The sequence below is a fragment of the Musca vetustissima genome, unplaced genomic scaffold (assembly GCF_032173495.1).
Source record: "Musca vetustissima isolate MV318-11 ecotype Yass unplaced genomic scaffold, APGP_CSIRO_Mvet_v1 utg12896, whole genome shotgun sequence".
NCBI lineage: Eukaryota > Metazoa > Arthropoda > Insecta > Diptera > Muscidae > Musca > Musca vetustissima.
This window is the reverse complement of record NW_026881031.1, coordinates 164,123-181,283: the sequence shown is the minus strand read 5'-3', so window position 1 is coordinate 181,283 and position 17,161 is coordinate 164,123. Positions and strand designations below refer to the sequence as shown.

General features: G+C 31.6%; 1 protein-coding gene across 1 annotated transcript; it reads right to left on the bottom strand.

The window, feature by feature from the left end:
* Positions 1-277: 277 nt before the first annotated feature.
* On the bottom strand, positions 278-16,744 carry LOC133327101 (RING finger protein 141-like). Its single transcript, XM_061535676.1, has 5 exons — positions 16,599-16,744; positions 16,273-16,501; positions 12,723-13,000; positions 12,514-12,654; positions 278-389 (listed from the first exon to the last, which is right to left on the bottom strand). Exons 1-5 carry the CDS (start codon positions 16,742-16,744, stop codon positions 278-280), a joined length of 906 nt encoding a protein of 301 aa, XP_061391660.1.
* Positions 16,745-17,161: the final 417 nt, after the last annotated feature.

The window sequence follows — 17,161 nt, the reverse complement described above, 5'->3', positions numbered from 1 at the left end:
AATCCTCCGTCACCACTTTAACACTTAGCACAACATAATATTGTCTTATTCCGTCTGTTGCATACTCTTGCATACATTCATCAAACGACATTGTTTTCACTTTTCTTTGAACTTTCAATATTTGTTTGCTTGTTTCTTTGAATTCTTTTTTACTTGTCTTCAGTCATTAGCTGCTGCCTCTTCCACTACAACCACTACTAGGATGAGCCAGGACAATTGTTGTGGTGTACTATCTTGAATATTTTTTTACGTTTTTTCCACATGAATTCTTGTTTTTTTAATACTTGTCGTCGTTGTCTTTGTTGTTGGTTAATAGAAGAACATCGTTGCTTGACTTCATACTTGTTGTTGTTGATATTATTGTTGTTTCACAAGAGAATTGCACAAATCTGTAAACACACAAAAAAAAAAAAAACATTGTTGATTTCTTTATTAATTCATTTCAATGGTCAGAAGAAGGAGGCAGACAAAAATACAGGCAGTCAGACGTTTTCTTCTATTATTATTATTTTTTGTTTTTCTATTGTAAAGTGAAAGAAGAAAAGTGTTGCGCGCTTTTTTTCTATCTTGTTTTTGTTACTTCGTTTTGAACACCGAGGTGGAGAACACACACTCATACATGCATGCCAACGAACAAAAATATAGAGACACAAATAATTTTGTCCAAGAAACGACAAAATAGCAGACAGAGTAGCAACATGAACGAATAAAACGAGCAATGGTCAAGTCAAATATTGCTTGTGTGCATACGCGCCTACGAGAGTGGATCTGTGTGTGCGAGCGTGGTTTGGAGAAAATACAAAACATTTTTTGTAAATGCAGACACAGTGAAAGAGCTAGTTGGTTGGTTGGATGGCTAGCTAGCTGGTTAGTTGGCCATATAGCTAGAGCATTGTTATCGCCGCGATAGAAAACTTTAGAACCGCTCGCTCGAACATGATTGTGTTGCAGCAGCAGTGCGATAGCAGCTATGTAAAGAGATTGACGACGATGAAAACAAATCATCTCATTTCTTTTTCTACACTATACCACCACTATTCGTTACTCGTCGTCACTACTAACACTTTACTACTCGTTACAAAATAAAATATTCTCTTCTCCGACAGACAGCTCTGTTTTGTGGTGTATGAACATTTTTCTTTCAGCCAACAGCAGCTAGCCATCCATCCATCCATATTATACGCTCTCAATAATAATTTTTTGTACTACTCGCTCGCTAGCGTACTCGTTTTCTTTCACTACACACACACTCGCGTACACATTCTCACACAACACATCTCTTCTATATTTTACATTTTTTTGTTGCTGCTTTGCCTGTATTTAATACCACCATTTAAACTCTACGAGTGCGAGCAGTATTGGAAAAAGAAAGAAAAACACAGACTGGCGACTGTAAAAAATTTTTGGTTGTTCGTTTTTCTTTCACGTCGTCGTCGTAGTCGTTGAATCTTAAAATTTCTAATGCACATATCAGAGAAAAAATTTTGTTTTATTTAAATTGTAGGCTTAAAAAAATCACAAAATTTTTCTGCAAAAAACCGAAATTACAGAAAAATTAACACAAAAATACAAAATTATCATATCGAAAAAAATCCGGCACAATTACATTTTGTTGATGGTCACTTTTGGGCAATCTGTTAATTTCTATTTTTTCTTTGAATTTTTCTTGAATTTCAATTTTTCGCCAAATATTTTTAGGATTTTTTGTTGATTTTTAGCAAGTTTTTGAAACTTTTTTGCAACAATCAAAAACACAAAAACTTTTGTCCGTTTATGTTGCAGTAGCGAAAAAGTCAACTGATTTTGCAAACGAACAGCAACAGAACTAGGAAGAAGACTGAAGCCGATGTATAGTCGCATTCAGAGGCGGCCAGTGTTGCCATAGTGTTTTTCTTAGGGGGCTACTAACATAACGAGTACGTTTTTGTGTACATTTACAGCCGAAGAGTACAAAGTGAACGAAGAAAAGGGACAACAATTTATTACCAGAGTTATTTTTTCTTCGTTTTGCTTTGTTTGCGCTTTATGAATGTAAACAAATGCGATTTAAGAAATGATTTGGGAAAAGAAAATACATGTGCGTATTTAAAATAATAATGCCTAAAAATTTTAATTAATTGAAAAATATATTTTCAGATAACTATAAATTGTAAAAATTAAATATTATCTTTGAACCATGGTTTGAGCAAACATATGTGTGTATGTGTGGTGTATAATAAATAAATATTTTTTTACCGTTTTTTATGCTAATATAAATGATAATAAAATTTCAAAAACGTCAAACCTAAAATCGAATTGTATTGTGTTTTAGGTTTTCTGAAATGTTCTCACAAAAATTGAAAATATTAACACTTAAATTTTTGCAACTCAAAATCCAATTTGAATTTTTTTAAATTTTAGTAAATTAATGGCAGATGTATGTCAGTTTGGAAAAGAAATGCTCGAAAGAAGTTAGACCTAGAAAATTATGTAGACAAAAGAGTAGAAAATATCATTATTGTAGTTGAATTCCATGAATTTCTATTACTAAATATGAAAAATTGGCTTTTTTATATTACAATGAAGTGAGTTAATAAAAATTAAATGAAATTAAAATACCTCGAATAATCTTTATCAATATTGTGGTATATTCCTGTGTAAAATTTAATCAAGCCTATTTTTTTATTAATACATACTATCGAAAATTCATTTAAAAAGTATTAAACTAATTCGTTTACCAAATAATTTTTCTTTTATATTCACTTAAAAAAAATACCGAAAACTTAATTTATAGATTGAAAAAGATAACATGATGTATCATTGCAAAGAATGCAAAATTTGCATCCACAATAAAATTACGAAAACTGGAATACTATCATTAAATTTTATAATAAAATATTTAATTTTCCGATGTATATTGATAATAGAGGCTATTTTATTTTAAATTTAAGTTATTTTCGGAAGGACCGCGTTTTAAAATAATATCTTTGTTTATTACAATTATTGTACTGAATAGGGATATATCATCGAGCGCAAAGGTGGACTTTTAGACTTTTACATCTGACCAAAAAGCCGATTTTTGTTGTTTTCGATTTTTGTCAAACATGTACAAAATCGATTTTCCACTTTTAACGAATAACGCAAAATCGATCGAAACATATGATTACTTATATGAATTGTATTCACCATTATGTTAAGTTCAACTTTTACTTAATTTCCGAAGCAGATCAAATTTGGGTGCTACATTATTTTAAATAGATTTTTGTAAAGCATGTGAATTTCCTGAAATTCGAATTCTATATATTTTCGGATGGAGTCATCATCATTTGGAAAAAATTATCCTGTTATTGATGAAACGAAAATATATTGGTAATCCCAATTACATTTTTTGGATTGGATTACGACGTCTCATTTATTTTTCGCGGGTTTCGTATAAATACTTTTTATTAACTTATGTGTTTTTTAAGATCAATTTTTATTTCGGTAGGGTTTTAGTAGTACTACATTTTTGCCGTGACCAATTTCATTACCTAATGTAATTATAAACGATTTTGAGAGTTGTCAATTATTGCGGTATTTTTTACATAATTCAACATCTTGTTGCATATGATTTGAAAGCGATATGAAACTACTGCTGATATATAAACAACAACAAATAAAAAAAACTCTCAATATATGCTACTTTGTTTTATTTTACCGTAATTGAATGTATAAAAATAAGCCTTGGGTTGTTTTACACAATAGTAGAAATTTCAATCTTAAATCCAACTAAACTTCTGAAATTCTTTATTCTTTTAACATGTTTTACTATTGACACATTGGTAAAAAGTAAAATTTTATACAAAAAAACATTGTAACGGATTTCGGTAAACCAGTGGTTTTAAAATGTATATCCGATTGCGTATATGTGAAATAAATAAATTGCGTATATGTGAAATAAAGTGGATAAAATCGTTCGTTTTGGAGTATTGTCATGATTCAAAATATTCGAAATATAACCCAGTGGTTTTAAATTGTCAATTCCATTGAAATCCTCATTCCAAATAAATCCTCATAAAGTAGGTTAACCCCGAAAAAAAATTCTAATGTAAATCCCGTTTTATTCTCATTTTATTTTATTTTTTAATATTGCTTATAATAAACTTCAGTAATTTAACATTTTTTTTTTAATTGTATCGTTTTTTGTCAATAATTGGCAACAGTTTTCAATTGTCGACATCATATGTTTCTATATTCGACATTGCGTATATAAAAAATTTTCATAAAGTAGGTTTATCCGGTAAACAGTTCTACTAATGTACATCGTTTTGATCGATATATCTATAGGGTAAACACACTTAATTCCGGCATGTACCAATAGTCGGCATCTGTTTTAAATAAATTCAAATAACAAAAAAATCCTATGACTAAATATGAAAAATAGCATGAATAATCTTCAATAAATTTAATCGAGTTAAGTACATTTATTCAGTCAAATGGCATTTGGTCAATGAGTTTCGTCAACACTCAAAATTGGACAAAATTGTTAAATAAGTGCTCTAAATAACGATTAATTAAAAAAGAAATCAGTTTTGAATGGTTTTACATAATGGAGTCAAGGTTTTAATCTTAAATCCTTTTAACATCTGAAATGCCTTATTTAGTCATGCCGAGAATAAAAGTCATGCCGAGAATAATAATTTTAGTCATGCCGAGAATAATAATTTGTTTAATACTGTACTAATAGAAATGTCTGATAATAATTTATTAATTAAAATAAATGAAAAATTAAAGAAATAATTTTTGTTCAATTAAAATCAAATTTGTTGGATGTCGATTATATTTTATAAATTATTATTTATTTATTTTTTTTTTTTTTTTGAGTTTAAGGGGCATGGCATAATTGAACAAGGTAGTCTCATGCAGTTATATGTTTCCATTTTTTTTCATAAATATTCCTTTGACAGTATTCAGCTTTCAAAATTTAAACGAAAATATCTTCCTTCGAAATGTACGCATATCATGGGTTCAGTGGCCAAAATTGCTATATAAGTTATATACAATCGAATTCTATTAAGCGAACGCCGGTTAATCGAAAAAATCTGTTAATTGAAACTAAAAAAATTAAACTAATATTCTGGTGAATTTTTAAACACTTTACTTCGCTTAAAAGAAAAAGCGGTTAATTGAAAATCTGTATAAGGGGAAAATTTTTTTGTTGCAAAAACACAAATATATATGAAAAGAGCACCGTTTAAGAGAAAAATATCATTTTTGTAAGGGCGACGAAATGCAACCCTAAAATTTTCGGATATTGTTTGAAAAATATCGTTTAAGCGCAATGTGTTTCGCTTATCCGAAGTTCTTTTAATTGAAACCCCTGCTTAAGAGAAAAACATTTTCTGAAATAATGCGTTTTCGCTTAATCATAGTTAAAACTTGAAAACAATGTTCAGCTTTAGGAAATATATTTTGTTTAATCTATTGAAAATATGCCAATCGACATACACAATTTTATGGAATTTATTTTTCATTTTATATGAAATTTATATATGAGTTCCAAATTAAAAAGGGATGCCCTCAAATGAGACTACCTTGAATAATTATGCCATGGAATAAACCTTGGGTTTAGTTTAAATTTTAATGTGGATTTTCTTTAAAATGACTTCAAGAGGAGTGCTGGGATCGAGTATTTTTGAATAACCGAATATGATTATGCTAAAAATTTACAATTTAATTTCGTTATTATTATACCGATAACAATAAAATACTTTGTATCAATATTAAAAACTAAACACTCTCAGTTCCTGTTATGAATGTCATGTACAAAAAAAAAAAAAAAAAAATTTTAGAAATAAATTCTTAGAAGAATATCCATAAAAAATAAAACTATGGCAACCAATGTAAACTCAAAACCATGGTTTATTAATAAGGTTAACTGGAAGGCAAATTCATGCCATAGTCTTCTCTTGATGTCAACAATTTACTCGCGAACCAGAGCGGGATAAAAACTCAAAATATCTTTCAAAAAAAGTAGTAGTAGTAATGAGCACATTTTTTTTTTTTTTTTTTTTTTTTGATTCGAATTATTTTTTGAATATTTATTGTCTATTTATTCTTAAAATAATAAATTGTCCTTGCTCAAAACTATATTCTGCCTTGCCTTACCTATTTGATCAGTTATCTCATAGAGTATCAAATTTTTAGCATTAAAATCAAATTGCAGATTTTCTTTAAAATCCTTGGATATATTTTTTTAAATTCAATTCACTGTGTTTTTTTAATACATGATTGAAATTTAATTACAATATTTCTGACGTTTCATATTTCCAAATGAATTGACTGTTATATTAAGCCCCTGCGAATGTAAACGTTGTTTTATTTCGGTAGGGTTTTAGTAGTACTACCTTTTGGTTTGACACCAATTTCATTATCTAATGAAATTATAAACAATTTGTAAAAATTGTCTATTATAATTGAAAAAATAAGTATTTAATTTAAAAATCAGAAATTCTAATATGTATTTTTTAATAATTCAACATCTTGTTGCATATGATTTGAAAACGAAATGGAAACTACAGCTGATATCTAACCAACAAAATAACAAAAAATACAAGACACTCACAGAAAAGGGTACAAAATTTATCCCCTTCATGGATGGAACAAACGAGAAAAGGGTGTGAAAAATTAACGCATTGGCAACACCGATCGCATGAAAGCAAGTGTAGAAAAACATACTTCGGGTGTATTCGGCTTTCTCACACACAACAATGAAACCGAACGAGTGGGAGCACAAGAAGAAACGAACGAGTACAGCGCTTTTTTTGTGCCAAATAAGAAATTGGGGGGTTTGCTTTGCTACTCTGCTGCATCAAAGAAGAAATCGAATGCATAATAAAATATGCCGAAATTTATTTCAAAATAGTTTGTAGAACGTTTTAGTTTGTAGAACGTTAGAAAAATACCATGAAAATGTCTCTTCTTTTTTTAATTTTTAAACGTTTTGGTGTTGTTTTGTCATCTCTACCAAAAAGTCGACATGTTATTATTGTTGTAGCCGTCTCTTTCACACTTGGGCATTATCATAACCGTAGACGACAAAAGAACAGGCAATACACAAACAAATCGCTCGCTCTATATAGAGGAGAAAACATACACTTGCAGCAGCAGTTGTCAGTCGTTCGTTCGCTCGCACAAACACACACACGCACACATACTGTACACTACACCACACTCGTTGTTTTGTCCGTGAGCATTGAGGAGCATCAATAAAAGATATGGTCAGCGAGCGATTAAAGGAACGAATAAACCACCAACCAGCCAGCCAGGCCAGATCAACGAGTAGAAAACATAGAAAATATATATTTTTTTCAGCCATTAACAAGAGAAAATTACGACGACTACGACAACGGACGAAGTAGAAAACGACGACAACGAACCATCATCACAAAACCAATCGAAATTCAGCCAAAGAGACAAGATTTTATGAAATATTCTTCTTTATTTGCACACATAATAATTTTTTGTTTTATTCGTTACATAGAATTTTTGTTTTCTTTTTTTTTTTTTGGAATAGCATGCTTTACTTTTTGTGTTCACTTTTTCTTCTTTTTTTATTCACTTTCAACAACACATATTAATTAACCACTCTGACACTTTTTTTCGGTCGGTCGCTGCGCTATGCAGAACCAGCAGCACTAAAGGGAAGAATGAACAGAAAAAAGGTTGTCAAGGAGGAAGAAGATTATGCTTTTTTCCGTACCATCATCATATTCATCGTCGGTAAAGTATTTTGTGGTGGTATTACTTTTTTTTCTTCATTTACTTGTCGAAAACCCGACGGAAACCGTAAAACGCTGTTTAACGACAATTTTTCATTTTTATTTCGGCGAGATTTTTTCAGTCCGCGTTTCTGTGTCGTTTGTTTATTGTTTTGCGTTTGGTGTTTAAATTGTTTAGCCGCAAAATTGGTTTCTTTTTCTCTAATAAAAAATTACAAAAATTTCATCAACTTTCAACACCGAAAATGAAAATGACGCTGAATAAAAACACACCAAGAACAGCTCTCGACGACACAGAAAATCGTTGCTGTCGTTTAATGGCTATTCGTTGATGTTAGCACATAAATCGGGTCAACTCGCTGTAAAAAGTACAGCCATACGTGATCAGAGTTGATTTTTCGGGTACAATGTACCATTATTACTCCTGTTTCGTAACGAGGTCGTACAGGTTTCGTACCCAAACGAATTTGAAAATCAAATTAAAACAAAAAGACAATAGAAAACAATTATTTTAAGTTATATTTTTAATATTATTGTTATTTTTTTAATAATTTAAAAATATTCAAATTTAATTCCAAACTAAGATATATCAAAATTTATAATTAATGAAAAATTATGGAAATATATTAGATGAAATACGAATAAAGTCTTAAATCTATGGCGATCAGATTTTGAAAATGAAAGTAGACGACAAAAAAAGTATATTTGTAATAAAAATGTATATAAAACCCAAGGTGTATTTAATAAGGTGTATGCATAAGATACAACAACAAAATTTTACAAAAACAACATTATTGTTATAGAAATTAAATTGTCATGCTGACAATAAGTTTTTGACAGAAATAAACAAAAACAATTATTAATTTATTTTTGTCAAGAACTAATCTTTGAGGAATAATTAATGAATTTGTGTATCCTTGGGATATTGACGGTTTTAGGTCAGTGAAAAATAAAGTTTAGGACCTGGTCGCGATTTATTTTAAGTTTCCCACATGTAGCTCATGGCTCCTTGTGATGTTGTTTATACTGTGGATTACAATCTATTTTTTCTATTGAGTGGCTTCAAATCTGGCCATCTTAAAGAAAATTGAAGGACATAAATCCCCGGCCAAAGACTAAATCATGGAAATTGTGTTGACCGTATAAAATCTTTCCATAGGCGTATTTAACCTCCGCCGAGAATTATGTCAAGCACCAAGGGACCGATTCCAATATAGGCTAACATAATCTCCTCGATTTTATGAGTAGCTGGGAGTTCGGACAGATTTCCACACATAACATAAAATCGGTGAACGGGGTTATAACTGAGCCTAGGTTTCCTTTCCATCCGCCTCTATGAATGTAGTTTTCTTGAATTTTTATAATTAAAAGCCCATTTTGGAAATCGAAATGTAATATTCAAAATGTTTTTCACAATTTGCTTTACAAACAATAAAGAAAAAAGTTTGAAACCATATAATAAATTTAAAACAATTTTTTTCGGTTTTAGCTATCACGTCATTCCTGTGGGGGAGCATTGGGGAATTTCAATGAATCAGCCTCCTATAAGAGGGGATGTTCATTGTTCCACGAATGCTATTAATGTCACACATTTTTGTTTTACAATGCTATTCCCTATGAATCAAAAAACGGTTAGCTGCGAAAACTACATTTTCCGGTTATCTGCTCCGTTTGTAGGCCTACTGGTCGAGAATTTTAGAATTAGTTACCGGTTGATTAAAACCTTAATCATTGTTTAAATCAATCTGATGACATGAATTAAGAATAGTGTTGTATGAACGGGTTAATTCATGTAGGTAATTCTGAGAGCGAACTACGTTGTTCGAATGCTCGTCAGAACATGGCATAAGAAGTCATTAAAAATGGTTATTATTCTATTTTCCGATATTTCGATTGTCATCGACAATCATCTTCGGGGATCTTAAAATTATTATACAATGTAGAATATAATTTTAAAAAATAGTTATATGTTATAAATTAATTAAATTGTACAATTTCGTATGATTACCAAGTATTCTCAAATACAACTCTGCATGCTAGCAAAATTACAACCATGAATAATAACTCATATAAGATTTTTTCTTTGGCGCCTTCCACGGCATTCGAAAGATAAATATTTTGTGTTTTTATATTAAAATCGTAATAATTATTGTTAATTCCTCTACTAATAAGTAATTTCAAATTATGGTAAGTTTTTGTACTTGTTAATAAAATAATGTGTCAAATTGAATAAGTAACAGATTTTTTAAATTTTGTTAGTAATAAACTTAAATGTCTATTAATCGTATTTTTTTATTTGTGATAATTGCAACATGCATGGTTTATAGTAAAATAATATAATTGAACATGCATCGGCTACGCGACAGAATCTCATGTTAAATAGAATGGTTTTTTTGGATAGGCGGCCTTCGGCCGGGTATTTAATACGGATACCTACACCGGCTACGCAACAGAATCTCCTTTTAAATAGAATAGTTTTCTGATTTTCGATTTTTTTTGACTGCATCTCCGAAACGGTTTGAGATAACCCCATCATATTACCACTCAATGGAAAGGTATTTTTATAAGTTCCGTTCCAGAACCTAAAAGAATCTAATTTTGGCATATTTACCAGACTTGCGTTCCCGAACTTTTCAAATTTTTTTTGTACTCTGAGAGCGATTTTCCTTTTTACTAGCTTTACTATTAAAAAAGTACTGGGACAGAACAATAATCTTTTATATACCAATTTTATATTTTACCCGAGCTTCCGGGTCAAATAACCGGGTACGACCCAAAAAAAATATATATCCCCATAATTAGGGTAAAAATACCTACCTCTTTAAGAAATTTCGGAAAATTTTGATCGTTTTTACTAAACTTTAGAGTTAAGAGCCCACATGTTTTTTTGTATTCTGAATATTGTTGTGCGTCCATCGTTGTTTCTATAAATGCTAGTCTCCCACACCTTTGCTTGATAGGTACACCCAAATAATTAATGACATTTTTTCCAAATTTGACTGTTGGGATAATGTTCTGCATATATAGTGCTTTTAAACGCTTGTGTCAAACTTTGGTGGGATAACGACGTCACGATATTTAGTTGGGTGTGAACCGTTCATATTGGCGAATAAAAACCTCTTGTCTATATTCGCTTCTGGTAGTAAGGGTTTTTTTGCGTGCTGATCTTGATTAGTATTTGTTTTTATATCCTCCACCATAAGTTATATAAAATTCGTAATTCCCTTTGCAACATCTTGAAATATGCACCTGAATCCCAATTAAGTATATATTCTTGATCAGAATAAAATTCTATGTCCATTTATGCATGTCTGTCTGCCTGCCTGTCCGTCCGTCTGTTGAAATCACGATAGAGATCGCAATATTTAACATAGAGCTTCGAAATTTTACATAGACATTGCTAGTACTCCTAGGATGTTTGGTATTACAAATGGGATAAATCGGTCTATGTTTTAGCCCCATACAAGGGCATCCCCCAATATTCGGTATTTTGGGGATTTTTGACTCGTTTTCAAACGAATTGGCATTAATTTGGTATTTTGGGTTCTCATTGCATTGCAATTCTCTGTACTAAAAATTATTAATATTGACCCAAGTTTCAGGGTAGGCCCCATATAACGACACCTTCCCATATTCGGTATTTTGGACACGTTCGTTCAACCGAGTTGGCTGTAATTTAGTTTTCTATAGTATCATTGTACATGACCGTAACAAAGATTATTAATATTGACTCAGGGTTAGCCCTCATATAACGCTACCCCCAGTATTCGGTTTTAGACACGTTTTCAAGCAAATTGACCGTAATTTTTTTTTTTGGGTTCTCCTTGTGTAGCACATTCTTGTATTATTATTAAACCAAGATTGAGTGTAGCCCCCATATAACAAGAGTACCGTTTTACTAAAGATTATTTCACTACCCAAAATGATTAATATTCGTCTACGTTTATGTATAGCCCCATAAAACGCTAGCCTCCCTATTGGGTATTAATCTTTTTCTCACGTATTTTTTGGTATATTCCAGGTTCTATTATAACATGAGTGTTCTCCTAGGAGCCTCCATTAATTTTACATATTTTGAATGCCATCCTCATGGTGTAGGCTATAAGAAGTTCGTCCTGGTCGAACTTAACATCGCTTCAACTTTTTTATTATACTCTGTCGGGGATTTTTTAAATATATTCTCTCGCATTGTTTCTTGACAAACTTTAACACTACACTCTTATTCGTGCTCCCTCGCAAGCGTCCTTGTGGATATTTGAGTGTTTGGCATAATTTTTCTAATAATTATGCTCTCATTACGTTTTTTTATTGTGGTCTTCGGACCACCACCTCGTTTTCTGCTCGATTTACAATTCGACAATTCAATCACAATTTTCCCGAAGAATGTCCCGATTTGTTATAAAATACGCTATTTGATTGTATATATAATTTATTACAAGCTAAATGATATTGAGATTTTTATTGTAATCGTTTCCAAGGACAATAAATTAACTTATGAAATCATCATGTTAAACAATTGTATAAATACACATATGTACGTTAATTAATAATATCTTATATAATTAAACAAACGATGATTTCAAATAAGTAAAATATTATAACACACATACAAATATATTTTAAACTTTATATACTACAACATGCTTTGGCAGAAAAAATAAATACATTTTCTTTTTCATAACAAATGTAGTTACTTTTCATCTATAACAATATTTAACATACTAAGGGATGATACTATAATGCGTTTTTATTTGCCAACACATCAAACAGTTACTTCTCTTTGCCCAAACTCATAAATTCTGCACAAATTTCTTCATTAATTTCCTCAACATCAGGAATGTTAGACATAACCCATGTTTCATCGGTACTTTCCAGACTTTCACAACAAATTGGACATGTTTTATTGTTAACGTTCCTGCAAAGGAAATTAAAATTTAATTTTTTAAATTGCAATGTTATATTTTTCTGTGTACATCTTTTTACCATTGTTCAATACATGGTGTACAAAAGGAATGTGTACATGGTAGTATTACTTCAGTTTGTCTATCCAAACATATTGAGCATTCGTCGATATGATCATTATGGGCAGCACATGTTGATACCGATGGACTACTTAGACCGCTGCTACTGTTTGAACTATTGCCAATGGCATTCATAAACATTGAGGTGGTAAATTGTGATGGTAATGGATGTCTTTGGCTGCCGCTATTAATTGACTCTTCTTCGTCATCAGGTGTTGATTGTGAGTCGCGTCGTTGTTCCTTTGTTAATTATAAAAAAATAAAATATTTTAATATACAGTCGATGCACTTTTGGAGTAATATACTAAAAAAATTAATGGACAAGAGAAATGCATATAGAAACTGTAGTTATCTGCAGTCTACTGCAACATTATAAAATCTTATTCACACGCAGAAAAATCTTACTATATACAGCAAATATAGGCAAGAGAACATTTTACACGAAGTGAATAATGGACGATATTTTGGGATGAAACCAAAATAATGTTATATTGTAACAATGAGCCCACCAGAGTCTAGCGCAAGCCTTAAAAGCTCTATAAAGACAACATTATCCCAGTAGTCAAATTGGAAAACATGACAATAATGATTTGGGAGTTCATATCAAATATAGGCATGGGAAACTTAGCTTTTACTTTTTTATTTTTTATATTTGCCTGTTCCAAAGACATAATACAGGGTATTATGTCTTTGTAACAGGCAAAAGGAATCGAGATAGACCCTTGGTTCCTTTTGAGAATATACATAGAATCTCTTTCTGAGTCGATTTAAGCATGTCCGTCCATGTATGTTTGTGAACAAAGTAAATTTCGCATTTATGATCCGATTTGGATCAAATTTGGCACATGTCACTTATTTGGCCCAAGGACGAACCCTATTGAAATTGGAGAAAATCTGTTCAGATTTAGATATAGCTCCCATATATAGTTTCGTCCGATTTTATGTAAATGGATCACCATACATTCAATATTGGTCCGATTGAGACAAAATTATGCACATAGTACAGAATTAGGCTCAAATTTATGTATCGAAATTTGTGTTTCGCCGGAATCGCCTCAGATTTAATATAGCTTCCATATATAGTTCGTCCAAACTCCCAATATTGGTCCGATTGGGATAAAATTTTGCATATAGTTCTGAATTAAGTCTAGATTGATGTATGTTAAGTCTTGTTGAAATCGGTTCAGATTTAGATATAGCTTCAATATATAGTTTGTCCGATTTTATGTAAACGGAGCACTAAAATCCCAATATTGGTCCGATTGAGATAACATTTTGAGACAAAATTTTGCACAGAGTACTGACCCCCCATTCTCGATTTTAATTTTTCAAGATTTTCAATGGGCTGGTAGATCAATACCAATGCTTGTTAAGGTCTGTAACTTTGCACATATATATTTGAAGATTTTAAAGAGAAGAAAAATAATTTACAAAAAATTGTGTTTTTTTTTCAATGGGCTGAACTAGTATTATTGACTTCGCTCTAAAATTAACAAAATGGCGGACCTTTGAAAAAATATTTTTGGAAAATCACCGATTTTTGACCAAAAGCCAAGTTAAAAAATAAGGAACATCTTCACCGATTGGCTTTATCCTAGTTCATACGATAGCTATACACTCACAGAGAAACGTGTAAAAATTTGGAATCGATTGGGTTATTCGTTTTTGAGTTATCGTGTCCGCCATTCGCCAAAGAGAAAAACGCGTTTAAAGTTTGAGAAGCCCTTTAGCCGTCACTTGATGCTGACACAATAAATCGGCTATATCTTCAAGAGTTCTTGAGATTTTCACTTGAAATGTTGTAGAGACATTCTTGAATTAATGTAGATTCGAATTAAATCAAAAAAAATTTTGACCTCTAGAATGGGGGAGGTCCCCTTAAGTCCAGATTGATATTTGCCAAGTTTTGTTGAAATCGGTTCAGACTTACATATAGTTCCCATATACAGTCTCGTCCGATTTTATGTAAATAGAGCACCGTACTGCCAATATTGCTCCGATTGAGACAAAATTTTACACAGAGTATGGAATTATGTCCAGATTGATGTATGCGAATATATGAATATAGGTCCATATAAGGGTATCCGCGGATAGCCCCCATATAAGGGTACCCGCGGTATTTTAGGTATTTTAGGTATTTAATAAAAATTATTAATATTCACCCCCTTTTAGGGGTAATCCCCATATAACCCCCTTTTTATTTTAAAATAGTTATCTGATTTGTTCCGTGTGTTGGGGTTGTCCTAATATAGGCGTGTGCTACCATAGTATGGGTGATATTTGTTACTCGAAATTGTCAGATTATACCCTACAAACTACGGCATTTTAAAACGATTTAGTCATCTGTTGTATCACTCCATCTTCTAAGGATATCGTGATAAAAAAAAACTTGAACCTGACGTTGATGAAATATATTGGCCAATATTTAGGCATCTCTCCATAAAATGATACCTACTGAAGGAAAGTATTTAGATATAAAACTAAAATATTGGGTTCGAAATTGGGCCTCATATAGTATAACCCCAAATATTCGCTAATTCCTAGATATGTAATCAATATTGGTCCTCCTTTAGGCATAGCCTCATATAACATTGCAGTAGTTTGAGTATTTAATACACATGATTCACTCTACCATGCGTAATCAATATCGGTCCACGTTTTTGGTTTTCAGATTTTATGAAAAATAACGATTAAAAATCGTTTAAATTTGTATTTGGTGCACATAATTGTTTACATAAATCGGTTTGTAGAACTGTCGGTATAGGTACACTTTTTGGCATGTTCCCTATATTTTCATTTTAAGTAACTTACAGTATGCCTATGGTGGAGGATATCCAAAGTTCGAACCGGCCGTTATCTGATTTGTTCCGCGTTTTGGATTTGGTTCTAAGACTCTGTTGTAATCATTTCACCTGCGGAAGATATAGAGAAAAAAACTAGGCCGTAAGGTTTGATAATGAACTATAGTCCGCATTTAGGCATAGCCCCTGTGTGCGAGGTACCAGGAGGAGTGGACCGATATTCCCCATCTTCGAACTTGAACTAAGTTTGGATGAAATAATAAGATGTGCAAAGTTTGGATGAAATCCAAATTTTCTGAAACGGATTTGGCCTAAAGAAACTTTGGGTCTAGAACCAATATTTCGATGAGGCACATTTTCACCGTATCAAAGTGTGTACACCCTCATTACCCATAAGGCTGAAGGTATAAATATCCATTAAAAATTTCTGAAATTTGTATTTGGTGTACATTAAGGTTTGCATAATCGCTTTGTAGAAATGTCGGTATTGGTCCACTTTTTGGTATGTTCCTTATATTTTCACTTCAAGTACTTCAAGTGGAGGGTATTCAAAGTTCGGCCCGGCCGAACTTAACACTTTTTCACTTGTGATTCAAAGTTTTGTCCTACTACATTCGGTTTTTGTTAGCCTCCACATCCCATATTACTCTACCAAAATCAATAGAAAAAATCAATCGATTGAATGAATATGAATTCTACATGAATTATTACCCTTTGCTGTTCACTGCTCACCAGACTCTCCAAATGGGCTTGAAACGTTTTGAATACACACAAAAATTGCTTGAGATTTAGAAATTTATATGAATCGATTTGTCTCGTTTCAGGATTGACTTTTACACAGGCTATTTTAACGGTAGCTTTCCACAGTAGTGATGTGTCTGTACCATTCTTAACCAAAAACACTAGTTGCTTGCCATTTGGGTCAATGCATTTGCGGGATCTAATTAGAAAATTAAAAAAAAAAAACAAATAAAGAAAAAATCAATATTCAATAGTAGTATCGGCAATTACAAAACCGACCATCCAATTCAACTTACAGTGCATTCAAATTACCCAAACAAGTTTTGAACTCTTCATAGGTTAAGGAATTTATTTCCGAGAGAACTTTTGTATGCCGTACAACTTGCATATGAACGCTATCCACATCCGGTAGAGAATCGGCTAAACTTTGTGCCTGACCCATAACTATGGTATTTATTTTTCTTCGTTACTGGTGTAAACTCCACTAGGCTGTGTTTATATTAAAGTAAAACAGGAGGGGGATATATTTTATCCCAAAAATATATGTATGTAGCCTTTTCTTAGTTTTTTTGTTTTTGCGATGTTCATAAAAATGTTTTTACACCGACCGAAACGAAGCGACAAGCCTTCTTTGTAAATAGCAAAACAAACGGAATCATCTGTAATTTGTTATCACCTTAATTGTGTATATGTGGTATAGTGTTGCCAATTGTAGTTAAAGGGAATTTTCATTGGGGGGATGTTGCCGACTAAATTAAAAGGTATTATTTCGTGTAAACGTAATATATATTTAATGTGATACATATAACTTACCTGATAAATTATAGCATACTTTTAGGCAATTAAATGTATAAAAGAA